Here is a 13,527-nt window from a genome sequence, read left to right as displayed (position 1 = left end):
ATACTAAGTGGTAATTTGTCTGACTTTAAAACCCTTGCTCTCAATAACATTAGGACTTGCTGTCTCTTCACCGATTGTCCTGCCTTCAATTTCTAAACCTCTGATGATCTCATTTGCCTCGAAATTCTTCACTGTTTTCTCATCTCCTCCTAAGTTGAGTCTACAGAACTTAGCATGGCATAATTTATTTTTCATAATCCAGGCCTACTTTAGTGGCCTTATCTTCTGCTGCTGTTTCCTGAAATGCGTATTTGGGTTCCAAATATTTGTGGTTCTTGGGGACATGCCAAGTTCTTCCATGTTTCCAGGGTTCTGCATATTCTCCCTCTTTCTAGAATGTTCTGCCTCTTCATTTGCCTGGGCTTTAAAATCTGAGACCCAAATTCTAATCGATTTCTCCTCTGAGAAATTGCTGTCTCCTGCTGGTCTCCTGGTTCTGCTGCCACCATATCTCTGCTGCTGCTTCTTGCCATCTACAGTGTTATAGCCGTCTGTCTCTCAGTCTGATGCCAGGCATAGAATGTTTCCAAAGTGTCAGTAATAAATATTTTTATCAGAAATCTTCATGCTGTATATCTCTGTATATCACACCCCATGGAGAGTCATACAAAGCCACAGCTCTCAGCGTCTAATTTTGGATCTGAAAACCATGGCAGTCATCAGGCATCTTTTCCCAGGTATGATATTTATTTTCTCTGACAGATGAACTGAGTGCAGGGTTTTTAATTAATTTCCAAGTGCCTCCCATGATAATTTCCTCCCTAATAAATTAATATGATGATTTAAACCTTCATTCAGAGGCAGACTTTTGGTTGAAAATCACTAAAGCTTCAGATGGTATTTAATGTTATCAATAAGATACAAGATCATTGGTTTGTAGGGGATCAATAAAGTTGCCCTTTCCTCATTTTTATTTTTAGAGGCATCAGTGGGATTTTATCTAAGTACAAAAAAAAAAAAATTTTTTTTTTTTTTAAGTATATTAAGGAAATCACGGGTGAACTGATTTTGTTATTTTTCTTCTTTTGATTGGAAGCAGTTCTTAGGCTGTTTCTCATTGCTTGTGGAAGACTTCCTTTAAGAACAGTTCTTAACTAGACTAGTGGAGAATGGGAGAATTAGGCTCAATATATCATACACTATCATTTGTTAAATGAATGTTTTTTTTTCCTTTCCTTGCAAAGGCTTAAGTATTAGATATTGTATTAGAAAATAATACTAAATATTTTCCAAACTATAGACCATACTGGGGGCAGTCACCAAGCAGAGGGTAAACCTGTGTGAGGTTTGTGCTTGCCTAATTTGTGGGGATTATTCATTGAAAAAGAAAACAAAAAAAGTATAATGGCAAAACAATACTATACCCATATACTCACTGACTTCGAGTTGAGTCCCATTCATAGCGACCCTATAAGACAGAGTACAACTGCCCCATAGGGTTTCCAAGGAACAGCTGGTGGATTCAAACTGCCAGTCTTCGGATTAGCAGCCGAGCTCTTAACCACTGCACCACCAGGGCTCCAAAATAGTACTATAGATCCATAATTCCTTATCAAAAATTTTAGGGTCCAGAAGTGTTTTGGACAGGTATCATGGTACATTTACCATATATTTTATAATATCCCCTTTGGAGTTTGGGGAAGTAACCAAACATATTAATATTTCTGCAGTAATACATGAGTATTCACACTAAGTGGTATAAAGACTATAAAGAGCCTCATACGAATTCAAATCAGATTTTGTTGCCTGTGACAATCTTCAAATTTTTCCCCCAGGTTTCAGAGTTTTTAGGATTTTGGATAAGGAACTATGGACTTGTGCTACAAAACAAATTAGAATCTATTGAGATATCATGCCATTGTTACCATTATGGTAAAAATAACCCCCCCCCCCCCGCCAAAACCAAACCATTGCTGTTGAGTTGACCCTGACACATGGCGACCCCATGTGTGTCAGAATAGAACTGTGCTCCATATGGTTTTCAATGGCTGCAATTTTATGGAAGGAGCCCTGGTGGCACAGTGGTTAAGTGCTCAGCTGCTAACCAGAAGGCTGGCAGTTTGAACCTATGAGTTGCTCCATGGGAGAAAGATGTGAGAGTCTGCTTCCATAAAGATTTATAGCCTTGGAAACCCTATGGGGCAGTTCTACTCTGTCCTACAGGGTCACTATCAGTAGAAACCAACTCAGTAGCAATGGGTTTGGTTTGGTTTAATCTTACAGAAGTCAGTCACCAGGGCTTTTTTCTGCAGCACCACTGAATAGTTTTCAGCCACCAACCTTTCCAGTCTTACAATTTTTCGGATGTTACTTCCAAATTTTGAGGCCTGATATAGGGTCGCTATGAGTTGGAATCGACTCAACGGCACTGGGTTTGGTTTTTTTTTTTTTGGATCTCAATATCTATATTTTCTTTGAAACAGCACAAGTGCTTATTGTTTTCCTTTATTTTTTTAAAACTGTGAACATGTAACTTTGTAAAGAAACAATGAACAATTATTTCCAGGTTATATTTGAACAGAGCATTCTGAGGAACTGAATGGGTGATCAGTTAGACTCTGCCTCTGGAAGCCCAGTTCCGCTAATTTCATCTCAGCTCCAGGGAGCCAAATACCCATCTGATCCCACAAAAATGGAGAAGTGGAGAAAATGGGTTTAGGAAGTCCCCAGTTCATTCTCAGGAAAAGAATGTAAAGATATGGGGCCGTATTCTGGGGTAGGAGCTAAAGGGCCTCCAAGATGTAAAATGGAAAAACAGATCTGAGGGTTAGAAAACAATGCCGGTGACTAAAGTTTGAAGACCTCTCTTTTGACCAGACAAGAAGCCCAATCTCCTAGCTTCCAAATCAGATGCTTGCGTGAGGAGGGGAAGTCTCCATTCCACTTGTGGGCTAGAGCTAACTGGGCCACAGTCTATATGCCTACATATGCTTAGTTTCTACCTGCTGCCCCAGCATAATTATTAATAGTGCCTCCTATTGCTCTTAGAAGAATTTGGCTACCCAAAGGGTAGGGTAGTGAGTAGCTTCTTGCAAGTCAAAGGGAAGGGTATTTATTCAGAACTGCCCAAGGCAATGTGATGGAAGAATCCACATTAAGGTTAAGGATGAAAGTTCAAGTGGTAGCTGGGAAAAAGCCAAGCTGAAAGTCCTACCAGGGGTCAGGACTGGCAAGGGAGAGGAGAGTCCATATGGCACCACTCTGTGGCTTACAGCTTTACACCAGAGAGGTCTCCACCTCCAAATGCCATCTAAATCTTTCCCACATCATCATTTTGTGATCAAAATTTCAGGTAACTGGAAGTTCTACCAAAAAGAGATCGCTCTCTAAATTTCAATCTCCACCCAGCCACTACCCCAGCCCCCACCATTATGGTAAAATAGTTCTCAGAGGTGCCTTTCCTGACTAGCCTTTCTAAAATACTACTCCACCCCCCAACAGATATGCACACTCGTCTCTCCCCATCACCAAGTTTGCTTTATGTTTCAAAACAGCGCTTTACTACTGGTATATAATTTATTTACTGTCACCCCATAAGAATATAAATTGCCCAAGGAGGCCAAGGCATTTAACCACTGCGATCTCAGGGCTTATAAGATTTGTAGTGCTCAATGAATGAATGATTCAATAGGTCAATGACATATTAATATAAATTAATTCAATCAGCTTACCCTCTTCCTATCACCTACCTGAGACCTACTTAGACTGAGAATATAGAAAGAATACAAAGGAAGCAATTTCAGAGTACATACTTAGGGCTTTATTTATAAGGGCCACTCAATAAATGGGTTGAACTGAATGGAATTCCTCGGGTTAAATGGGGAAAGTCCTGAGCTGAGTAGGGAGTTGGGAATTTACAAACAGCCAGAGCTAGGGAGCACCAAGCCTTAAGGGATTGGGGGTAAGTAGCAAGGAGGGAAATGAGAAGGAATCAAAGAAAACCTCCTCCCTACCCCAGCAATCTGTCCTAGGCAGACAGTCCAGACTTCTGTGAAACTGACCATTCACAAGGGCCTCAGGGAACTTCTCAGCCTTTGTAGCTCCTCTCACCAGAAAATAGGTCCATGAGAGAGAAGTGTCCTAAGGCTTTGAAGAACGGTGGCAAAGGAAAAGGGAGCCTGCTAGGTTAGAGCAAGCACAGCATCCCATTCTGCATGGAAAACTCCTGAAGACCTCTCTCCCCCATTGTTTCCATATTATACCCACTATGTAGGCTTGCAATCAACCTGGGGCCACCCTGGTGGGGACACGGCCTCAGATTAGCTGTGCTTAACACACAGAAGTTGGGTGCTAGGGTATCTGCCTGTCCTGTGTAGCTAAAAGGAAACACTGAGAGCCAGATCACGGCAAAAACTTAAGAGGGTTTTTACATAATTTTAGAAAATAATCAAATATACAAAGAAGTCAATGAGGAAAAATATCAATGGAATACTTGTATTTTAGTCTTGCAAGTCCTTTTGAAGATAAAAGAATGGAACAGAGGTTCAGAGAGCTACAGTTCAGGCCTGGCTATATGACCTTTGGCTGAGAATTGCCTGGGGACTGCAGCACTGGAGATCCAAATGAAATTCAAATCATTACAGACATATTTATTGTTGTTAGTCTATATATTTGCCTTGAGGGAGCTGTCCCTCACCCTGTTTATGTCCTCCTAATGGAATGCAGAACAAAAATGATGCCCCAGCTCATCATTTTACCATCATTACCACCTCTCCCCGTGTACCCATTTCCACCCCTAGCCCAAACTCAATGTTTACTCAGGAGTGTCCACATGACTCAAGGAGGGTTGGAGTTTTTTCCTGGATTCTTACAGAGACCGAGGGAAAGAGCCTTTTCCTTTGAAGATCACTGTAGGCTGCCAAACTGGCTCTCAATCCATTCTACTAGGGTGGAGAAATACATACTGTTTTTAGTATCCTCTATCACTGATGAAGCCCTGGTGGCAGAGTGGTTAAAAGCTTGGCAGCTAACCAAAATTCGGCAGTTCAAATCCACCAGCCACTCCTTGGAAATCCCATGGGGCAGTCCTACTCTGTCCTATAGGGTCACTACGAATTGGAATCTGCTTGACAGCAACAGGTTATTCATTAGATGTCCCTGGGTGGTGCGCACAGTTAACATGCTCAACTGCTAACAGAAAGGTTGGAGATTTGAGTCCACCAGAGGTACCTCAGAAGAATGTCCTGGTGATCTACTTCTAAAAGGTCACAGCCATTAAAAATCCTATGGAGCATGGTTCTACTGTGACACACATGACACACATAGGGTTGCAATGAGTTGGAATCAACTCAGTGGCAACTGGTTTTTTTTTTCCCCCCTTTCCACACGGCTCTTCTACAAGGACTCTGTCTTAGGCTGGGCTCTCTACAGAAACAAAACCAGTGAAGCACATATATAATATAAAGAGACAGAGAAATTCATCTCAAGGAAACAGCTCACGTGGTCGTAGAGGCTGCCAAACCCCAAGTCTGTGGGTCAGGTGTCAGGCTGGAGGCTTCCCCTGATTCACATGTCTGCAGGAGCTAATGAACATAAGATCAATAGGTCAGACGGCAGGCCACTGGCTCACAGGCTGCAGAAGCTGATGAATTCAAGATCAGCAGGTAAGACTGTAGGCTGCTAGGTCATAGTCTGTGGAGGCCAACGAATCCCAAGACTGGCAGGCAATATGACATACAACTGGCTCAAGTCCCAAGAACTGGAGGTCAGATGATGATGAGCCATCTGCAGGATCCAGAGCAAGTGAGCATGCTTTAACAGAATGTCCATAATATACTGGATATAGGCCACAGCTGCAAGGAATCTCCCCTTATAAGTGAGTGGCTGATCACATCAGATCACATCGTGGAGTATGACTACATCATTACAAAACTGTGAAATTATATCATTACATAACTACCAAACTATGTCATTACATAACTGCCAAACCACTGAGAACCAAGGCCCAGCCAAGATGACACATAACCTTAACCGTCACAGACTGAAAACTGAACCATCATATTCTCCACCAAAGCATGCTACTCCTTCTGCATACCCAGGCCAGAAATTGACAGTCAAATGAACAGTAGGGTCTATCACAAACAGATGCGTCTGCATAGACATGAAGACAAATGTTGATGGCAGGGAGGGTGGGGGGCTGCCCCATGTTTTCTTCTACTGAAACCTCTACAAATATTCCATGCCTATCCACTTATTCCCAGCGCCCCTGCTTCTCCCACGGTCTAAGTCATCACCATCTCTTAACTAGTCGTTTTTCTTCTCCTATTGCTCTCCTACAATTCATTCTCTACACAGCCAGAGTTACCATTTTATAGTGTAAAATGGATTCTTCTTTTCATTCTCCTGCTTTAAACCTTCAAAGGCTTTCCACTGCACTTGGGACAAAATCCAAACTCCTTACAGTAGCCCACAACGTCCCATGTAATTCGGTGCTGGCCTATCTCTCTATATCACTCTGCTCCTTGCTCGTGTGCTCCAGCCGCACTGGTTTTGGTTCTGTTCCTTAAATATATCAAACTCATTCCTCTCTGAAGGCCTTTTATGCCCATTCAGACTGGTCTGCTTTGTGCCCAGATTGTCTTATAACTAGGTCCTTCCTGCAAATCAGGTCTTAGCTTGAACATTATCTTCTCAGACAGAAGACAGTTCTCCTCCCCAGCCCTCATATTATCATGAGGTAATAATGCTTTTTACCTCATGCTTTCTATCTATCTAGGCTCCTGATTAAGGAGGAGCAGTGGCCATGTCCTTTAACACTCTGGAGGCCCACAGAGCCTCCCAGTGCTCCCTGCACACACTTGAATGACATATATTCCCCCAATATATGGCCACTCTCCACCACACCTTCTTATTTTACTGTCTTCACAGCAATTACCAGTACCTCAAATTAGCTTGTTCACTTACATGCTTGGTCGACTGTTATCTGCCTCTCCAAAACGAGAGAAAGGGATTTCACCTTTTTCACTGCTGCAGCCCCCATGCCTAGAATGGTGCATAGCAGATTACCGGTGCTCCATAAATAACCTGTAGAATAGATAAATGATTATTGTTACTATCTCTAGAAGCCCAGTCTGTGGTTCATGCTGGGGGATGGTGACGGGGAAGAGCTGACTCTCACCTCATATCAGGATTGTAAGAAACCAACTAATTCAACCTCCTGGCTTAAAAAATGAGGAGTCAGAAATCCAGAGATCTGGAACTTTCCCTAGGTGCCAGAGGCAGTAAGTGCCACAACCAGGACCTGAATCCAGGTCTCCAGTGTACTGAAATATGCCTCTGACTCATCCTTGTATGGGTCCTTCTTGGATCTCTATGTCTCACTGCTGAGAGCTACCTTCCCCAATACATAATGAGACAAATCAGCTTCCTAGGGAGCTGTGTTTCCTGCCTCCTGTTGTTCCTAAGTATAGCCAACTAGCCACCCTGGCCCATTTCTTTTCTCCTTCCTTTTTTTCAATTCACCTACCGGATTATCTACAGCCTCAAACCCATACGGCCTGTTGTCTCTTCCTGGCTCTTTGGGAACTGAACTCCCTGCCTCCTCCTAGTTGTCTCTGGTGCCCTGTTTTGCCCTAGAGGTTTGGCTCACCAACCCCACCTACCACTGCTACCTGTCCCTGAGAATGTTGGGGGAAAAAAGCAGAATAAGGTCATAGAGGCATAGAAAGGTTCAGACTTTTGTATTGAACCTTAGGCCTCAACGCCCTTCTGACAAGTTCTGTTGTTCTCTTATTGCTCCTGCCTGGTAGCCAACTAGGTTATACACTCCTTGCAAGGATGTTTTAGTTGCACCCTATCTTGCTGCACAGTTCAATGTGTATATCCTGTAGTTTATGTATATTTTACAACATGATCCTGTCTCTTTCACACAAATGGCAGGAATATAAAAGCCACGTAAGTGAAACTCTTTCATTTTCTCCCTACCGTGCAGAACAATATCCAAGCTCCCTGTTTGAGGAGGGGCAGGGGCCACATCCTATAATTCTCCACACGCCCACAGAGCCTCCCAGTGCTCCCTGCACACACTCCACTGATGCATAACCAAATGTATAGTGGCAAGACAGACAAGAAATGTGGAATGCCGAAGAGTAAAAAAATAAAGTGGATTTTTCAGGTATCTAGTTTGTCTGAAAGTATGTGAAACACTGAGTTAAAATACTAATAGTATATGACTGCTTCAAATTTTCAAAGTATCTTCCAGAATTACATCACTGCTAAAAACCACAAACATATCTGGCTTTAGATTTGTGACAAACTAAATAGAAGTTTATAGTGATTTCGATGGAAATAATTCTACCAAGGAATCCAGATGGCATCCTAAACCACAACAGAGCAGACCAACTTGTCTATGAAGTCATCCTTTGCTGTTACCACACTCTGAAATGTACAATATATTTATTATTTAATGAATGCCACACTATTGCAGAACCTTGGAAACAGGACAAAATTAAAATGGTAAAATATCATTCAACATAAAATGGTTTTAGTTTTCTTTCATAAGAGCTTTTTAATAATGCAAAGTATAAGATGTATATATTTTTAGAATGTATGTTGGATGATTACACCAATCATTCTGAAATCAGGATGACCCCATAATTTACCACAAAATTCTTTTATAATATATGGATGTCCTTCATGTATCTGGCAGATACTCAATTCATAGAAGCTGAGGAAGAAGTGTCGGGAAGGGACATCTGAGTGAGGCAGCAAGGCAGAGTACAGGAGAAAATGAAGCTGGAGGGGTAGGCCCTACGTAGCCATGCCAAGGAGTATACCTTTGAATCTAAAGCCAATGGGGAGCCATGGAAGGATGTTAAAAAGGAGGAAACTGAAGAGAAAATTCAGGCCTCAGGTTATATTACTGAAGGAGTCTACCGGCGAAAATTTGAATAGCACAGGAAGCATCTAAAGAAGATGAAAAGAATACACTGAGTCACTGTACCAAAAAGAACTGGTGAATGTTCAAGCATTTCAGGAGGTAGCATATGACCAAGAAGCACTGGTATTGAAGGAAGAAGTTCAAGCTGTGCTGAATGCACTGGAAAAAAACAAGGCTCCAAGACTGATGGAAAAGCCATTCACATGCTTTAACAAACAAGCAACGATACAAGTGCTTACTTACCTACATTAAGAAATCTGGAAGACAGCTACCTGGCCAACCAACTAGAAGGATCCATATTTGTGCCCATTCCAAAGAAACGTGATCAATGTGGAAATTATTGAATAGTATCATTAAATCACATGCTAGCAAAATTCTGCTAAAGATAATTCAAAAATGATGCAGCTGTTCATCAACAGGGAACTGCCAGAAATTTAAGGTGAACTCAGAAGAGGACGTGGAATGAGGGATATCATTGTCGATGTTAGATAGATCTTGGCCAAAAGCAGAGTATACCGGAATGATGCTTACCTGTTTTATCGACTATGTAAAGGTATTGACCATGTGGATCATGATAAATTATAGGTAACAGTGTGAAGAATAGGAATTTTAGGACACTTAATTGGGCTCCTGCAGAACCTGTGCACAGATCAAGAGGTATAGTCATTTGAATGGAGCAAGGGCATCATGGTTGGTAAAGTAGAGGGTCAGTGAAAACGAGGGGAACCTTCAACAAGATGGAATGACACAACAGCCACAATAATAGACTCAAACATACTAACAATTATGACAATTGGGCAATGGTTCATTTCATTATACAGAAGGCCACCACGAGTCAGAGACAACCGAACAGCAACTAACAACAACAATGTGACCAGACCTGTGTTAAAGAAATAGCACTCTGGCGGGAAGAAGAGCATGGATGAAGGGGGTGTGGGCACAACCAGAGAAGGTAAATCGTTTGGGAGATGACTGAAGTGTATCAGAAGAAGCACGCTGAAGGCCTGAAGAATAGCTGCAGCACTAAGGCAAAGGGATGGAGAAGGCAAACGGCTGGGAGGAGGGATTTAAGGAGGCTGGAGAGTTTAGGGCTAGGTGAGGTGAATGTTTGCCATGAGCAAGGGAGAGAATATGGGGGGCAGTGGGGAACAGACCAAGAGACATCATTATTCATTATGGTCTGATTATGAGTATCATTTTGTGAGCCAATGAAACACTAAATATAAAATACATGAACATTTGAAACATGTACAGGTGATAATTCTTCTTCAGGCAGACACCGGTTTGTATGTGGAACTGGGACAAAGGTTTGACCTGGCAAGTAGGAGGGTAGTCAGTGAGGCAAGTGGGAATGTAGGAAAAGGCAGTATTCAGAAATCTAGATCCTAGGCAGGTGCTAGCATGTCCCAGAGTAGGCGGCTTGGGGTGGCAGACTCTCTTGTCTTTGATAAGTCAGGCATGAAAGTCACTTGTGGTATCACGGTGGCTGGCTGTGATCCCTGATTTCAGCCAGGCCTCCTCCTTTCACAGCCCAACACTAAGGCCCAGAGAGGTTGGCTTGCCAAGGTCACAGAGCTGGTTATCAGTAGCTCCCAGTCTGGAACCCACTGCTCCCTCACTCATATGTCACTTCCTGGTACTTCTTCATTGACTTCCATGAATAGAGCATCTGCCAGGTACTTGAAGGACAAGTGAACACCCCTCTGCACTCATTATTCCCCCTTAGCTTCTTTCCTCTGCTCAGCTCCTTGGTCAATCCTGACTAAAACTGGAAGTGCTTCACCAGTCACAGCCTCACCACTTGTAGAATGTGGAATTATGCTGGCCCCGGTGGCGAAAATGGTTAAGCTCTTGATTGCTAACCAAAACGTTGGTGGTTTGAACCCACCCAGCCACTCCGAAGTAGAAAGGCCTAGCGATCTGCTTCCTGCAAGATTACAGACATGAAAATTGTATGGGAGCAATTCTACTGTGTCACGTGAGGTTGCTCTGAGTAGGAACTGACTCCACGGCACCTAACAACAACTGGGGTGATTATAACTGACAGGCTCCAGGATTCTTCCCTGGGGCCTAATGGCTAAAAGGGACCAAAAAGAAAGGATGTAGAAAATTCTGAAACAGGCCAAGTCCTGATTTTATAACAACAACAAAAAAAAATTACTGTATGCTCGTGCCAATAATATAACTACCAAAAAAAAAAAAAAAAAAAAAACTACCAATTTAAAAAATATGCTATTTATGTAAGTGGCTCATCTAAATTCAAACACTGGTTATTAGAATGTCCATAATTTGTTTTAAAATGGACAAACAGCACTGTAATATAAGATGTTACTGCTCTGCATGTGGTCAGAGTCCCATACAAATTTAAGAGACACAAGGAGCTGGTTAAACTACCAGAAGGTTGAAATAATTGCAATATATTATTCGTGGTTATTTCAATTCCATCAGTTTAGAATTTGATCCACAGACAGTTTAATTTAATTTTCCCTTGTTCTAGAGATGGAAGAAAAGAAGAAAGATTTGGGGAGATATTTAAAAGAATAAGCGATTTAAAATTTAGAAGCATTTTTATACACCTAGCTGATACGCTAGTTTGAAAATAATCGTTTATTGACTGAAACAGTCACATCAGGATCTCTTTTTGCGATAAATTACAGGAATTTTCTTATTCAGGTATTTTACTCATTTAGACAGGCGCTCTTCCAAATGTGAGGTATTCTTACATTTACCTAAACTGAACATAGTTAGATCCATTATAATGAAGAAAAACAGATAGATATACAATGAGACCTGTGAGAGCCAGAAGTCAACGGGACTGCCTTGTTTTTTCAGGTCTCCCAAGTTTTCCACCATTGACATGGTTCAATCTTACCACTCTTTTCGCTGTCCACTACTGGAAAATATCTGAGTTTTCTTTCCCTGACAGGTTTCCACGTTACAAAGGTTTTCAGCTTTCGCAGGTTTTACTGTATAGACATCGGCCACACTTTGAAAATGTGTCGTTGTTAGGTGCCGTTGAGTTGGTTCTAATTCATAGCGACCCTAAGCACAAACAGAACGAAACACTGCCCGGTCCTGCATCATCCTCACAATAGCTGTCCTGCAGCCACTGTGTGAATCCATCTTGTTGACGGTCTTCTTCATTTTTGCTGACCCTCTCTGTTACCAAACATGATGTCCTTCTCCAGGGACTGGTCTCTCCTAGTAACACATCCAAAGTACATGAGATAAAGTCTCACTATCCTTGCTTCTAAGGAACATTCTGGCTATACTTCCAAGACAGATATGTTCATTCTTCTGGTAGTCTATGGTATATTCAATATTCTTCCCTAATACCATTATCAGAGGTATCAATTCTTCTTCTGTCTTCCTAATTCATTGTCAAGCTTTCCCATGCATATGAGGCTATTGAAAATATCATGGCTTGGGTTAGGTGCACCTTAGTCCTCAGAATGACATCTTTGCTTTTTAACACTTCAAACAGGTCTTTTGCAGCAGATTTGCCTAATGCAATACATGGTTTGATTTCTTGACTGCTGCTTCCACGGGTGTTGATTGTGGATGAAATCCCTGACAACTTCAGTCTTTGCTCCACGTATCATGATGTTGCTTACTGGTCCAGTTGTAAGGATTTTTTTTTTTTTATGTTAAGGTGTAATCCATACTGAAGTCTGTGGCCTCTGATCATCATCAGTAAGTGCTTCAACTCTTCTTCATGGTCAGCAAGCAAGGTTGTGTCATCTGCATATCGAAGGTTGTTAATGAGTCTTCCTCCAATCCTGATGCTGCGTTCTTCACATAGTCCAGATTCTCGGATTATTTGCTCAGCATACAGATTGAACAAGTATGGCGAAAGGGTACAACCGTGATGTACACCTTTCCTGACATTAAATCACGCAGTATTCCCTTGTTCTGTTTGAATGACTGCCTCTTGGTCTAAGCACAGGTTCTTCATGAGCACAATTAAGTGTTCTGGAATTCCCATAGTTCCCAGTGTTATCCATAATTTGTTATGATCTACACAGTCGAATGCCTCTGCACAGTCAATAAAATACAGTTAAACATCTGTGTTTTGACAGAGTGCACTCTTACCACTTTTCTGTCTCTCTCCATTAGTGGAAAATACTTTAGTTTTCCTTCTCTGAAAGGTTTCTACCTTACACAGGTTCTAGCTTTTACAGGTTTTATTGTATACACATTCGCCACACTTTGAAATGCAATTAATACAAAGTTTACAAACTGGAACAAAACCCCCAAATTATAATTAGTTTACAAATATATCTTGTTTAGAACTGCTTAGGAATTGTGAAAGATAGACCCTAAATGCATTAGCAAGCATATGCAGCCTGTCCATTGTGCGCAGTTAGCACCCCACCTTGTGGAGAATAGTAGGTGTTGTCAAATGGAAGCTTGTTATTTTAATTTCAAAGGTACCGACTGATATTCCCTGCACATGCTGCTGCAACTACAAAACTGCCTGATTCAAATACACAGGCCAAAAGATACAAACCAAATGAGTCCCTGTTTATTAAAGTAACAGAAAAACTAATGTGTGTTTCCAAAATACAAGTATTCTAACCTTAGAACAATGATGCGATGGCATGTATTTGGACCTCTTCTTTAGAAAATAAATATTTCATATCAATAAG

At 41.6% G+C, this 13,527-nt stretch overlaps 1 protein-coding gene across 12 annotated transcripts in view; it reads right to left on the bottom strand.

The window, feature by feature from the left end:
* LOC111752889 (UDP-N-acetylglucosamine transferase subunit ALG14 homolog) overlaps positions 1-13,527 on the bottom strand; it is a 363,040-nt gene that overhangs the window by 283,934 nt on the left and 65,579 nt on the right. For 6 of the 12 annotated variants that reach the window (XR_010321456.1, XM_064282231.1, XM_064282233.1 and 3 more), the window contains exon 3: positions 6,904-7,023. Coding sequence is in view for 5 of the 12 variants with exons in the window: in XM_064282231.1 (XP_064138301.1) it covers positions 6,904-6,979 (76 nt within the window). In the remaining 7 variants the exon portion in view is untranslated. The other 6 variants (XR_010321454.1, XR_010321455.1, XR_010321453.1 and 3 more) reach the window with 3 other exon arrangements.

Source organism: Loxodonta africana, chromosome 3 (genome assembly GCF_030014295.1).
Source record: "Loxodonta africana isolate mLoxAfr1 chromosome 3, mLoxAfr1.hap2, whole genome shotgun sequence".
NCBI classification, from domain to species: Eukaryota; Metazoa; Chordata; class Mammalia; order Proboscidea; family Elephantidae; genus Loxodonta; species Loxodonta africana.
Note: the sequence above shows the minus strand (reverse complement) of the source record. Positions and strands in the feature narration are given on the sequence as shown.